The 13,793-nt window shown below is 42.1% G+C and overlaps 1 protein-coding gene across 8 annotated transcripts in view; it reads right to left on the reverse strand.

The window, feature by feature from the left end:
* Positions 1–13,593, reverse strand: part of DMXL1 (Dmx like 1) — an 81,475-nt gene extending 67,882 nt beyond the window's left edge. For 3 of the 8 annotated variants that reach the window (XM_069880528.1, XM_069880529.1, XM_069880535.1), the window contains exons 1-2: positions 13,469–13,575; positions 3,998–4,123 (exon numbers count right to left, since the gene is read on the reverse strand). In XM_069880528.1, coding sequence (XP_069736629.1) covers positions 3,998–4,123; positions 13,469–13,555 — 213 coding nt within the window. In that variant the 5' untranslated portion in view covers positions 13,556–13,575. Of the gene's footprint in view, positions 1–3,997; positions 4,124–13,468 lie in introns of all 8 variants that reach the window. The other 5 variants (XM_069880531.1, XM_069880530.1, XM_069880527.1 and 2 more) reach the window with 3 other exon arrangements.
* Between the last annotated feature and the right edge of the window lie 200 nt (positions 13,594–13,793).

Raw genomic sequence — 13,793 nt, forward strand, 5'->3', positions numbered from 1 at the left:
TCCCCAGTATCAAGACAGCCTAGAGGAATGAATGGGTTAACAGCAGCGCCGTGGAGAGGTCTTGAGGGACATCAAAAAGAAGAGGACCAGCTGGGCTGAGACCAATGGGATGAGGTTTAACAAGGCCAAATGCTGGGTCCTGCACTTGGGGCACAACAACCCTGAGCAGTGTTACAGACTAGGAGATGTCTGTCTAGAAAGCTGCCTGGAGGAGAGGGACCTGGGGGTGTTGGTTGACAGCGACTAAACATGAGCCAGCAGAGGCCCAGGTGGCCAAGAAGGCCAATGGCATCTTGGCTTGGATCAGAAACGGTGTGACCAGCAGGGACAGGGAGGTTCTTCTCCCTCTGGACTCGGCACTGGTGGGACCACTCCCCGAATCCTGTGTTCAGTTCTGGGCCCCTCACCACAAGAAGGATGTTGAGGCTCTGGAGCGAGTCCAGAGAAGAGCAACGAAGCTGGTGAGGGGGCTGGAGAACAGGCCTTATGAGGAGCGGCTGAGAGAGCTGGGGGTGTTTAGCCTGGAGAAGAGGAGGCTGAGGGGAGACCTCATTGCTCTCTCCAACTACCTGAAAGGAGGTTGTGGAGAGGAGGGAGCTGGGCTCTTCTCCCAAGGGACAGGGGACAGGACAAGAGGGAATGGCCTCAAGCTCTGCCAGGGGAGGTTCAGGCTTGACATCAGAACAAAAATTTTCACCGGAAGGTCACTGGGCCCTGGCAGAGGCTGCCCAGGGAGGGGGTTGAGTCACCTTCCCTGGAGTTGTTTAAAAAATGGGTAGACAAGGTGCTGAGTGGCATGGTTTAGTGATTGATAAGAATGGTGGAACTTGATGATCCTGTGGGTCTTTTCCAACTTAGTGATTTTGTGATTACTACTCACTACCAAACAGCAGAAAATAAAACAATCACAGTTCCTTTGAATACAACTCACACTGCCTACTGAAAAAAAAAAAAAACCAAACCAAAAAAACCTCCATGGTACTGTAGCTCATGAAATTATAAACCCTGGATTCAAAACTGAGCTTTTCTACTCAAAATAATTAGTAGCTGTACTTACAAAAAAAAAGTCTCATTTAAAAATGTCTTATTTAACAAACTTACTGGATTTACTTACCAATTTTCCATAGCTAACCTATTAGTATATAAACTAAATTAAATTTTTAATTAATACCTACATTTTAATTTGATGCATGTAAAATAGTTCCATAAAGAAAACACTTCACATACAATGTAACACTGCAGTCACCAGTCCTGATACAAATAATTTGATTAATCATTTCAAATGACCTGAAGCTAGGACCACCTTCTTGTACCCTCTCAGGTATTTGTACTGGCCAAACTAGGAAAACAATCCTAGTTTTGACAAGTCATCATTAAAAGTTTTTGCCTTAATTCTTATGTTCACTAGAAGAAGTGGAAAGAGGCTGGTATCTTACATCATGTGGGAGAAGATCAAGCACTGTACCCTCTTAAAAATAAATTGCTGATTACCAAGTTGCCTACAACCAGAGGCAAGTGACTGGATTCAGTGGCCAAAACTATACCAGCAAGAAAGAAGATGATGCCATTTTCACCCCACCCTCCAAAGCCAAGGAAGAGGTGGGTCATACATGAACTTCTAAGCTGTTGCTACTTCAAGGTAGCTTTGCAAGACACTAACTTCTCAATAAACTAGAATCAGATGTAGCAGGTGAGAACTGAGAAACATTTCAACTTTCTACCTTCATAACTGGCAAATACCTCCTTTTAGTAACCAATTCTGTCATCCATATGAGTAAAGGCCATCTATTATTAAAAAAACGCTTGACAGCTCTCTGTAAAGTAAAATATTAAAAAAGTATATAGTTCATAGACTACAAATTATAACTGGATCTTTTCTATAAGGGTTCAAAATTGAAACTTAAACATACGGCAGAATTTGCATTCTGCTTCTTCTTATAGATTTTAAAGAACAAAGAATAATCTGGAGGTAAACCAAGGAGAAATCTGTGTGTCAATACTGGTGAAGAAGTCTTAAGAAAAAAGTTCATCCTTGTAACAGTGAACTGGAAACGTATTGACCAGTGAGGTCAGTAAGTAGATTCCTAGCCTTTCACTGCTTGGTACTTCAGCACTCTGCAAATGCATCTAGTCTAGTTGCCAACAGCAAACAACAACTTGCAGAATCAAAATGACCACATAAGTCTACTTAAGAAAGAAACAAAAAAAAATCTAAAGATTAGTAAGCTCCATGATTTTATGCATTCATATGTGTTCATTTACAATTCATGAAGAGTTTGTCATGGAGAGTTTCCTGCATACAGAACTGCTACCATTCAGTCAAGATGACTTTGTATATTTGCAGAAAAAAATTCATAGTATTAACTGTGATACATGATCTGCATGTGTATTTCACCATCTGTTAACATACAGCTAGTGAACTCAAAAAAACTTTCTAGTTAACAGCAGCCAATGTAGAAATACAAGCAGTCTTTATGGCTGTGAGGTAACAGAGACATAAAGACCATTTCTTATTTCCACCTGTGTTCCTTCGCTACCATTTCAAGAGTTCAACACTATCACTAACAAAGCAAGAACAGAGAATCGCTGGGAATCGTAATCATAGACTTCATGGTCAAGGGAGGTGATTCTCCCCCTCTACTCAGCTCTTGTGAGACCCCATCTGCAGTACTGTGTCCAGTTCTGGAATCCACAACATAAGAACACAGAGCTGATGAAGTGGATCCAGAAAATGGCTTAAAAGATTATGTGAGAGCTGGAGCACCTCTGCTATCAGGACAGGCTGAGGGAATTGGGGTTGTTCAGCCTGGAGAAGAGAAGGCTGTGGGCAGTCTTCCAGGGGTCCTACAAGAAGAGGGATCCTACAAGAAAGCGATTTTTTACAAAACGACAAGTAGTGATAGGATGAGAGGGAATGGATTTAAATTGGAAGGGGGAAAATTTAGATGAGACATTAGGAGGAAATTGTTCACAATGAGGGTGATGACGCACTGGCACAGGTTGCCTGGAGAAGTTGTGGATGCCCCATCCTTGGAGGTGCTCAAGACCAGGCTGGATGGGGCTCTGAGCACCCTGATCCTGTGGGAGGTACCCCTGCCCACAGCAGCGGGATTGGAACTGGATGATCCATAAGGTACCTTTCAACCCTAACCATTCTATGATTCTACAGTTTCCATGCAGAGGTCTTGGCTCAAGATGGACACCAGAATCTAATAAAAGCTCTCATCAACTCTTAAGGCTTCTAGTGATGTGCAAAAGGCTCAGATTATCTCCCCACCAGGGCAGGCTTAAGGAAAGTAACAAAGTAAAAAAATTTTCTTATATGAGCCAACATATACCCAGACACAGCTCCTACTGAATTGGTGAATAGCTTAATTGCACTGTGACACCCCAAAAGACAGAGTTACCTGGTTATTTCTTTTTTACAATGACAGAACAATTAAGAAAGACCTCTCTAAAAAAGACTTGAAAGCTCCTAGTGCCTAAAATACAATATTTCTGATTTTGGTTTACCTATATAAGAAAAAGAAAAGCTGAGAATTCAAGAAAGCAAAACTCTGTCCAAGAGCAATTTTAAGCCTTTATAAATAGCTTCAAAGTGATGTCATTTTTCTGGATGACCTGTAAGGGATTTTTGTGGAAGTACTAATCTGCTGCCAGCCACAAACATGCCAAAGCATGTCCATGACACGCCCTGTAGTGTGAAGCCACAGTGAACAAATCTTCGCTTCCACCTTACTCATCTTTTAGTTAAATTCTTGCTATCTCCCCTATGCAGCCCTGCACTTATCTGTATCTTCCTGTGCATCGCAAACATCTGCTACAGTCTCATATCTATGGTTACTATTTCATATTTGCTGTGCTGCTTCCCACAAATAACATGAAGCAATCAGCCATCCTACTATTCACTTGTGTTTAACTTGCAAATATCCACACTCTTGAGAAGGCGCTTAATGTGACATTGCTGGAACGCTAATAGAAACACTGTTTTACTCACCTTTCCCTGTTGCATTGAACAGTCCACACAACCCACCAGAATGTTTCCATGTTTTGCTCCAGGGATTATCTGTAATCTTTCAAAGTCAGTCCCCAACACCACAATATCACATCCTGACGCATATGCCTAAAATAGAAAAAAAAAAAGCTTTAGCTGCTTACAGCATACCAATGAAGTATGAAGTAGTATAGTCCACATACTCTACCCATGTCGAACACAATAAACGTAAGTTCATTTGCAGAGATCAAATAGTCCACAATTTAAATCAAGCAACAGAAGTGGCAAATTACTCTTCATTCATGCTCAGAAGTGCACCACAACATTTGCATAACAAGTAACAGTAGTTCAAGATAGAAGGGGCAAAAAAAGATAGAGTTATGAAAACACCTAAGAGAAAATAAAAAGCATAAATAACAAAGTTCACACAAAGTACTGTATTTCCTAGATTGGAGATAGAGGCATTTAAAAATAAATTTTTGAAAAGGAAGAACAGAACTGAGAAGCTAAAATGGTACAAAGCATCTAGGAACTAACTTAGTAAAGGAAAAATTCAAAACAAAATGGAGCTTGGTTACAGAAAACCAAAACTGCTTTCAGACCTGCTGAGCTCCCTACTACTTGCATTCCACAGACTAGAGTTTTTTCCCCCTTAAATTTATATTTTGTCTGAATAATCACAGAATCATAGAATGGTTTGGGTTGGAAGGGACTTTAAAGCCCACACGGTTTCAACCCCCCTGCCACAGGCAGGGACCCCTCCCACCTGACCAGGCTGCTCACGGCCCCATCCAACCTGGCCTTGATCACCTCCAGGGATGGGGCAGCCACAACTTCCCCGGGCAACCTGTTCCAGGGCCTCACCAACCTCAAAGTGAAGTTTCTTCTTAATAGCTAATCTAAGCCTTTCCCCTTCCAATTTAAAGCCATTCCACCTTGTCCTGTTGTTATATGGCCTTGTAAAAAGCCCCTCTCCAGCCTTCCTGGAGACCCTTCAGGTACTGGAACGCTGTAGTAAGGTCTCCTCAGAGCTGTCTCTTCTGTAGGCTGAACAACCCAACTCTCTCGGCCTGTCCTTACGGTAGAGGTGCTCCAGCCCTTACAACATCTTTGCGGTCTCCTCTGGACCTGTTTCAACAGTTCCATATCCTTCTTATGTTGAGTATTCCAGAACTGGACACAGGACTCCAGGTGGGATCTCACAAGAGCAGAGTAGAGGGGGAGAACCACCTCCCTTGACCTCCTGGCCACTATTCTTTTGATGCAGCCCAGGATATGGTTGTCCTTCTGGGCTCTGAGCGCACACTGCTGGCTCATGCAGAGATATATCAAACAAAAAACGAGAAGCTAACACATTCACAGAGCCAGTTGACTGAGTACTGCAATGTCCAAGTCAAAATTTCCTATCTTCAATCAAGTTTTGTTAGAATCTGAACACAGATTAAAATGGACAGAAAGATTAAATACCAGAGAAACGTGTAGAAACAACAGTGAGCACAATCATCCAATAAGCCTAAGAATACATCATTCAAGAATTAAAGTCTTAGAACAACGAATGTACATCTATTAAAAACTTAGAGCCAGGAAGCTAACAAAAAAAATAAGAACACAAACAACAGTATTCCGTTGGAGAGCAAGAGAATGATAGAAGGGCCAAAAATGTCATTTTAGTTGGCCAAAAGACACAAGAGCAGAACAGTCTCACAAACATCGCAGATGGAAGATTTCCATACACTGATGTAAGCAACCATGCCTTACAACTAACCCTACTAATCTCTAGGATATTAACTAAAAACAATTTTGACTCGAAAAAAAGCATAAAAACTGAATGCTAGATTTACAAACTTGAAATCCAACGATCATACTGTCAGATATCTCACGTGAAAGAGCACTTCTACCAAGCCTGACCTAGAGTATCGTACTACTACATACATTAAAACACATAAGTAAAAACTACGGAGATTTTGGTCCAAAGCCAACTCTCTCCAAAAAGAGTTTAGTGATATTTCCCAGAACATTGAGATCACCATTCTCAGCCAATATTCACTTATTACTTCCTTATAAGCAGACCCCCAACCACACTTAAAATAACCTGATAAATCAAAATGCTGTCTATAATGCTTCGGCAGACTGAATATAAACTTATCTTTACTTATGATCATTTATTATCGGTCAGGTTTTCTGAGCCCCTTCCTGTCCTGTCCCCTCTTCACCTTCAAGAAGAAGTTCAAGCAGTGCAATTCCTCCTGCCGAAAGGGCAGCATTTATTACATACTGACATACTAAACAGCAGGCTCCAAAGCAAATGTTAAAACAATTATTCTGATATCACAATGATATGAGCTTTGGACCTGTTCCTCACAGAATATTTTTTTCTTTAGTTAAAAACAATCTCACCTGGTGCCTCACTAATTAAGTCCACAGTCCATCTCGCAAAGTATTATACACACAATTTTCCCCAAAGTCATTTTGTTGAACTTAGTGTTTCAAATGGAGGCAACTTTAAGGGAAAAAAAAAAGTGCTACACTTCAAAGAGATAACATGGTTATATTAAAAATATGTTTAAAAGACTGAAGAGCCAAAGACTGTGTTAAGCCCACCTGCTCTTCTGTACATTCCCCTAGACCTCATCAGCACTTTATAGACTCACTAGATTTCCTCCCATCTGGTTCTCTCCATTTCTAGCTTCACAGGCAAGCCTGAGAACAGGTAGCAACACAACACTACAATATTTCCATTACGGTGAAGAAGAGCAGGCATAAAGTCACAGATACCATCAGAAGCAATCCTGAACTTCATAAACTAACCATTTTAATGGGATCGAGAACTCAACCAGTTTTAACACAGAAAAAAAGTCCTGACTACAGTTGGCATTTTGCATGGAAAAACTCTGAAGTAAATATCAAACACTACATGCCAGAGTCCTTAGGAACTGGTATATTAGCCAATGTATCAGGAATAAGGACTTAAAATAGGCTGCCTCCTGCTAACCCAGGTTGTGCGGGACAGCAGTAGCTCAAAGAGGTATGCAAACAACCTAGATGTGCCATTTCCTGGAAATGTCCCCTTTATGAATATAAACTCTTCTCCAAGAGCTTTAGCTTCTCCTCCCTTTTACTGTGTTTACACATGGCTATTATTTCATGTTTAATACTCATTCCTTGCCCAATCTCATGCTGCTGTTTAAAAAAAAAAATTTGCCAAATCAGGGATAAACTTCTGAAGAAAAGTTGAGGAATATCTTCTCATCCTAGCAGTTCACAGTTCTAACAGTTATTTTTAGGCACACTCAGGGCTGGGGTGAGAAGAGTGCCTCGTTTAAATCTTAGTTTGGGAAGAAAAATATAGTCATTCCATCCTTACATTTCGGTATTTCTCCACATTACCTGAAAAAAAATGACATTCTGTAAATAAAGAATCGCTCTGACATCAGTCTATTCAGATGGATTAGATCATACATGGTGACATCCACTTCACAGTCCCCAATAAGCTGCAGAACCATTGACTAGCTCTTCAGCCTGTAGAACTGATCTGTCCCCAAAAAGGTGAAAGAAAAAAAAGGAAAAAGAAAAAAAAGGCACTTTAAGAGCGCTTCCAAATACAACCACAGCCAAGCAGAAGGATGATGACTTGGAGGTTATTTTTGAGATTTAGTCAATGTTTGCCTGCAGAGGAACCACAATCTTAAAGATAAAAGGGGAAGGATGTAGAGAGAAAGAAAGCTACATTTTCACAAGAAAAAACCATGAGTAAAAGGTATCTAAGCTGTCTGGCAAGTGAAACTGCAACAGGCTCCCTCTTCTACTGCTACCTATCACTGCAATCCTATGACAGCTGACACCGACCAGGCACTTTGGTAGAGAAGCTTCAGTGCTCTCTTATTCCTAAAGTGACCTTCCTTTGGTTCTTTGCTGTCCTTGCTGCAACCTGTCCATCAGACTGTCTCTGTGCAGAGAAGTCACATCCTCATACGCACTCACTGGAACCCCAACTCCCATTCTGAATTAGGTTTCTAAGCAATAGTATCCCATAGATATTTCTCTAAAACAAGAACACAAAACCAACTGCTGGACTAATTTTACACTTCCTTTTTTCACCTCAGAAAACTGTATGAAGAATTTAGGCATAGCATAAAAGAAGTATTCAGGAGTGAAGGGTATTTTCTATACCCCAGCAATCTCTCGGATACAACAAAACTGAATTGCCTACCAGTCAACTTTATTTACTTTTTATTGCAAGACTTGTCCACCATAGTTCACATGTGATTCACTTCCATTGTGACAGAAGCTACTGATACTGCATTTTTATAAGCTATGGAAACTAAGAAAAAAAGGTAATTCAAGCATTCCATTACATACCTGGCAAGAAGCAATGTCAGAGTACAAGCGTTTTTCACATCTACACTCTTGTGTACATTAACCAGTGCTTAGAGGAGCAAGGTACAAAACACTGCCATACAGATAAAATCCCAAGATGCCTTTTTTTGAAGCAAGCAGAGCCTCAAAGTGATTTTGGCAAGTCATAGAAGCCTTTCACCTTAAGAATGTCCTAGAATATTTACAGGAAAGTTGTCTTTGCAGAATGGGACAAGCAGATAGTATTGACGCTATCATGTTCTTGGAATGTTTATTAAACATACTTTGTCCTTCTGTTGCACAAATAAATAAGACAGAACTAGTTCAAGCTGCATGAACATGGATTTCGCTAGCTGTTGGCAAAGCAAAACAAACCTAAAATTAGGAAGTGAAAAACATTTCAGGCCTGTGAAGATAAATGTGATTTTGCATGCAGTACTGGGTTTCCACGCAATTTCCATGCATTCTTTAATCAAATGTTAGGTCTTACTTTTAAAATCATATTTCTGTGGAGAAGATTAACACATATTTTGACAATAACAGTGTTTAAAAAGCATGTTAGTTTTAACAGAAAATAGTATAAACAATTATATGAACTATTCTAATTTCTTTCTAAAGTGAAAGACTGACATATACAACTCTGTTTTTAAGAGAATGGTACTGGCAAATCAGACTCTGCTCTCAACAGAAGAAAAGTAAATGAACTGGGGTCTTGACCTCCTGCATAGCACAGCACCTCTAAAGCAATTACTTCCCTTCTGCTCAACCCTCTTTACATTTTGCCTAGGCAGTGACAAAGGTTTTGCTAAAATTTCTGCCACAGCTACATAAGGACTGATACAACATCTTGCACAACTCACACAGGTTTTATTTAACCTACAGCTCTTACAGGAAGGGCACAAGTACACCTACCATAAATCCTCGCTATTATCTTCAGCTGAACGCAATAGTATGTGTGTACGCATACACACTTGCAAAGCTTTATATATATATATATATATATATATATAACAGATGCATATATATATATATATATGGGATGGACATAAGGACTGGAAAGATAATGCAGAACTCTACGCTGGGCCCATAGTCATACAGAATCACCTAGCCTAAGCAGATCAAAAGACCACATTTAACACTTTGCGGTAACTTCTTTGGCAACATTCTCTGCCCGCTATAGTCACACTGGAAGCTCACCAGTTCAACAACCCACACTACCTTTTGCTGCTTCTGTTTTGCAGCTGACTCAGTTACTATATCAGAAGTAATTCTCAGGTCACCACAAGGCTGCTTTTACCACAGATTGATCTCAATGGTTTTTATGCCCCTTGCAAATGAAATTAATCAAGTCACAAAGGTCAGGATGTTGGGGCTCACAATCAAATTAACGAGAAAAAAAAAAAACAAACCCCCAAAACCCCTAAACTATCTCAAGAACTGCCTCAAGTCCAGAATGAGTTTATTCACAACACAGAGAGGAAATCTGTCAAGAAAAAATTCTGGTTGCGTTGAAATCAACCATGTAATTTATCTTTCCCAATTGTTTACCCCTACAAACAATCACTCTCTACCGATCTTGGAACTTATACTTGTAAAGTTGCTAATGCTCATAGTGATTTTTTTTCCCCTTTTCTGATACTTGAAAAAAAAAAAACAACCAAAAAGCAAAAAATGTAACAGAAGCAGAACTGAATAAGCAAAAACGCACAAAGCTATCCGGTCACAAAAGTGGTATCACTGCTGGTTACTCAATAATGTAAATACAGATTCAGTAATGTCCAGTACAGAAGTATCTTATGTGATCAACTCCATAAACCTATTAAATGTTCGGGCTTTTTTAATTCAAATATTTCAGATCTGAAAAAAACACAAACCAAAACAAAACAGAAAACCCACCAAAAAGCAAAGGATGCATTTCACTGTGGACAAGTACACAGAAAATAAAACAGTTTGCTTTCTGGAGAAGCAGATAGAGAGCTAACAGTCAAATTCTGACTTCTGAGGGCTGAATGTACCACACATTTTTACTGCCTGCTTTCAGCAGATAAATGGCAGGCATGCTTCTTATGATATTTTGATGCATATGAGGCTTTTTCTATATACAAATGATGTGCCCAAACCTCTTTATCAGTGTTCTCTACAAGGAATCTCATGCTTCACTTGACACTTCACATCTTTAAAAAAGGCCAGAACAACAACCTGCACAACACTAGGACAAGGATCTCAAATATCACCTTAAAACAGAACTGCAGATATTCAAAAAGCTGCATGCAATTCACAGTGTACCAGCACATTTTACTAGGTTTTTTTTCCAATTGTTCAGAGTTTAGGAGAATAATATTTTTAGCTTAAAGCTGTAATATTTTAAAACTTTTCACTTTAAATATTCAGTACAGGATAAAAGATAATATTCTGAACAATATTGTATCCAAAAAATAAAGTTATTACAGACAAAGGTAGCTTGCCTTACCTGTACCCCAAAAAATCAACTCCTACGAGTTCTCAGCCATGAAAATTTGAAGCACAGAAGTTTCTGTCGACATGCTTCATTTTTCCTTCAATTTTTGAGATCAAGTTCAACAGTATTTAAACTTAATGCTTATAATGACTTCAAATATGGGAAAACAACTGTCCCTTTTTCTCAATGAATTTTCATCAGGTTAAGTCCACCATTTATTCCCAAAACAGAAGAAATCAGCTCATTACCTTTCACTTCTTAATCCTCCTGAATCATCAGCTTAACACTGCATTATAAAACAAGCAAAAGCAATAACAAAAAATCAACCTGAAGCAGTTGAGGATATTTCTGTTCGTGGTTTTAACTCTGAGGAAAAGAAACCCATTAGTAATCTTCTGGGGAAAAGGGCAAAACAAAGCAAGATGAATATGTCTATGGGAAACACTGTTAGTATATTTACTATGGTTGCAAAAGGAGACTGTAGAAACAGTTACTGAACACTTCCCAATCATTCCATTCTCCCTAAGGAGAGATCATTACTCTTCTTCTCCATAAGAGAGCTGTAAAATAGGCTGCAACAGGCAGAGCGCACTTCAAGGATATTGATAACTATTTCACTTAAAAAAGAACAGTATCGAAACACGAAACTTACGAGAATACACTTGGAAAGCTTACTAGAATTTCCCTCTGAAGTAAATCCCTTTGTCTCTTACCAAAAGATTTCCCACCATTGCTAAGCAGCGCGTCTATAACTTTTCTGCATAAATAAACCAGAAAGTTTGTCACAGTTGGAATTTGAAGTCCTGACTGCTGCACCTTCAGTCTTCCAATGTGAACTTATTTACAGGATTCGCTTTCTTAGAAGCAAGTCCATCACCAGAAAAGACTGTAGATAAGCAGAATTTACAAAGCCTGCCTAATTCTAGGAAAGAAGCTCTAGGGTGCCTTGCTCAGTGAACAATGACACTACCTCACCTTTCCAGCACTAGCACTGCATCCCCGCCACAGAGCAAAGCTGCAAGGAGTCAGCTGAATTTAACTGTGTACACCAAAAGGAACAGAACAGAACAAAATGGGGTTTAATTCTTGCAATTCTATCTACCATTCCCCTACCAAACTCAAAACCTCACTATACAGTAATCAACAGGAGAGCAGAAAGGTAATGCTAAAAAATACTCAAAGAAGGTGCACAGGGGAAATTTGCTGTGTCTTATATTCCTTTTCAGCACAAAATGGAAGGGTGTATATTAGAAGGACAGTGGTAAGAAAAACAAAGTCCGTTTACAAAACAGAAGTGATAGGGATGAAAGCAAACACTAATAAAAGGCTTTAGCTTCACTAGAAACTGCAAGTGTTTTACTGCATTCTCACTGACAGGAAGCTAAAAAGCCATAGAATCATAGAATGGTTAGGGCTGGAAAGGACCTTAAAGCCCACCTAGTTCCAACCCACATGCAGGAACACCTTCCACCACACCAGGCTGCTCAAAGCTCCATCCTGGCCTTGAACACTTCCAGGGATGGGGCAGCCACTGCTTCTCTGGGCAACCTGGGCCATGGCCTCACCACCCTCACAGGAAAAATATACTTCCTAATAACTAATTTAAGTCTGCCCTCTTTCAGCTTAAAACCTCTCCCTATCGTCCCATACCTACGTGCCCCTGTAAAAAAACCCTCCCCAGCTTTCCTGAAGCCCCATCAGGTACTGAAAGGCCACTACAAGTTCTCCTCAGAGCCTTCTCTTCTCCAGGCTGAACAACCTCAACTCTCAGCCTGTCCTCACAACAGAGGAGCTCCAGCCCTCACATCATCTTACTGGCCTCCTCCAGACCCATTCCAACAGCTCGATATCCTCCTCGTGCTGGCTTTGAAACCCTGAGGCCGTGGCACGCTATTTCAAGATCTTCAACTGCAGGCAGTAAGCATTTCGACCTGGCTGGAAGTGATCACTGGAAATGCACAGAAAGCCACACTTACGTAACAGCTTATCAAAGCCACAATGGTTTTGTACTTGTGAACCAACCCTTCACAGCACCGTGAGCCTTCCTGGCCGCACTGGGCACCACTACGGACATCCATTCCTGGTCACTCCAGGCACCACACACCCACACCTGCCAGCACCTTTCCAGCCACCCCTGCCCGCACATTTTAACCCCCCAGTCCTGCACCTTTCAACCCATCCCTACCCGCACCTTTCAACCCATCCCTACCCGCACCTTTCAACCCACCCCTGCTCGCACATTTTAACCCCCCAGTCCCGCACCTTTCAACCCAATCTTACCCGCACCTTTCTACTCATCCCTGCCAGCACCTTTCAACAAATCCCTGCTCGCACCTTTCCCTCCTCCCTGCACCTTTCCCCCCCTCACTGCCCGCACCTTTCAACCCACCCTACCGGCACATCTCAATCCGCCCCTCCTTGCACATTTCAACCCCCCCTTCCCGCACCTTTCAACCCAGTCTTACCCGCACCTTTCAGTCCTCTCTGCCCGCACCTCTCCCCACCTCGGCCCGCAGGTCTCTCCCCCCCTGCCCGCTCCCCCCGCCCGGCGGTGCCGCCCCCGGCCGAGCCCGTGACTGCGGGCGAGCCGCCCCACGCCTGACGCAGCCGCTCGCGGAGCCGGCGGAGGTGGGGTGGGGGGGGAGAGGGAAGGATCTCACCGTGAAGGGCTGATCGTTCAGGCTCCCCACGGAGAAGCAGTTGTCGCCGGGGTTCACGGCGCCCGTCAGCACCTGGTGCAGGTTCATGGTGGCGGGGGGGGAGGGCCCCGCCGGGCGCTGCCGCTGAGCCGCCCCTCGTCCCGCGGAGGCGGCGGCGGCGCGGAGGGCGCGGGGGGCGGGGCCTGCGGAGCGAGGGGGCGGGGCCTGCGGAGCGGAGGGGGCGGGGCCTAAGGAACGCAAGGGGCGGAGGCTGAGGCACGCAGGGGGGGCGGGGCCTGATGAACGCGGGGGCGGGGCCTGCGGAGCGACGGGGAGGGAACTAGTG

Source organism: Phaenicophaeus curvirostris, chromosome Z (genome assembly GCF_032191515.1).
Source record: "Phaenicophaeus curvirostris isolate KB17595 chromosome Z, BPBGC_Pcur_1.0, whole genome shotgun sequence".
Taxonomy (NCBI): domain Eukaryota; kingdom Metazoa; phylum Chordata; class Aves; order Cuculiformes; family Cuculidae; genus Phaenicophaeus; species Phaenicophaeus curvirostris.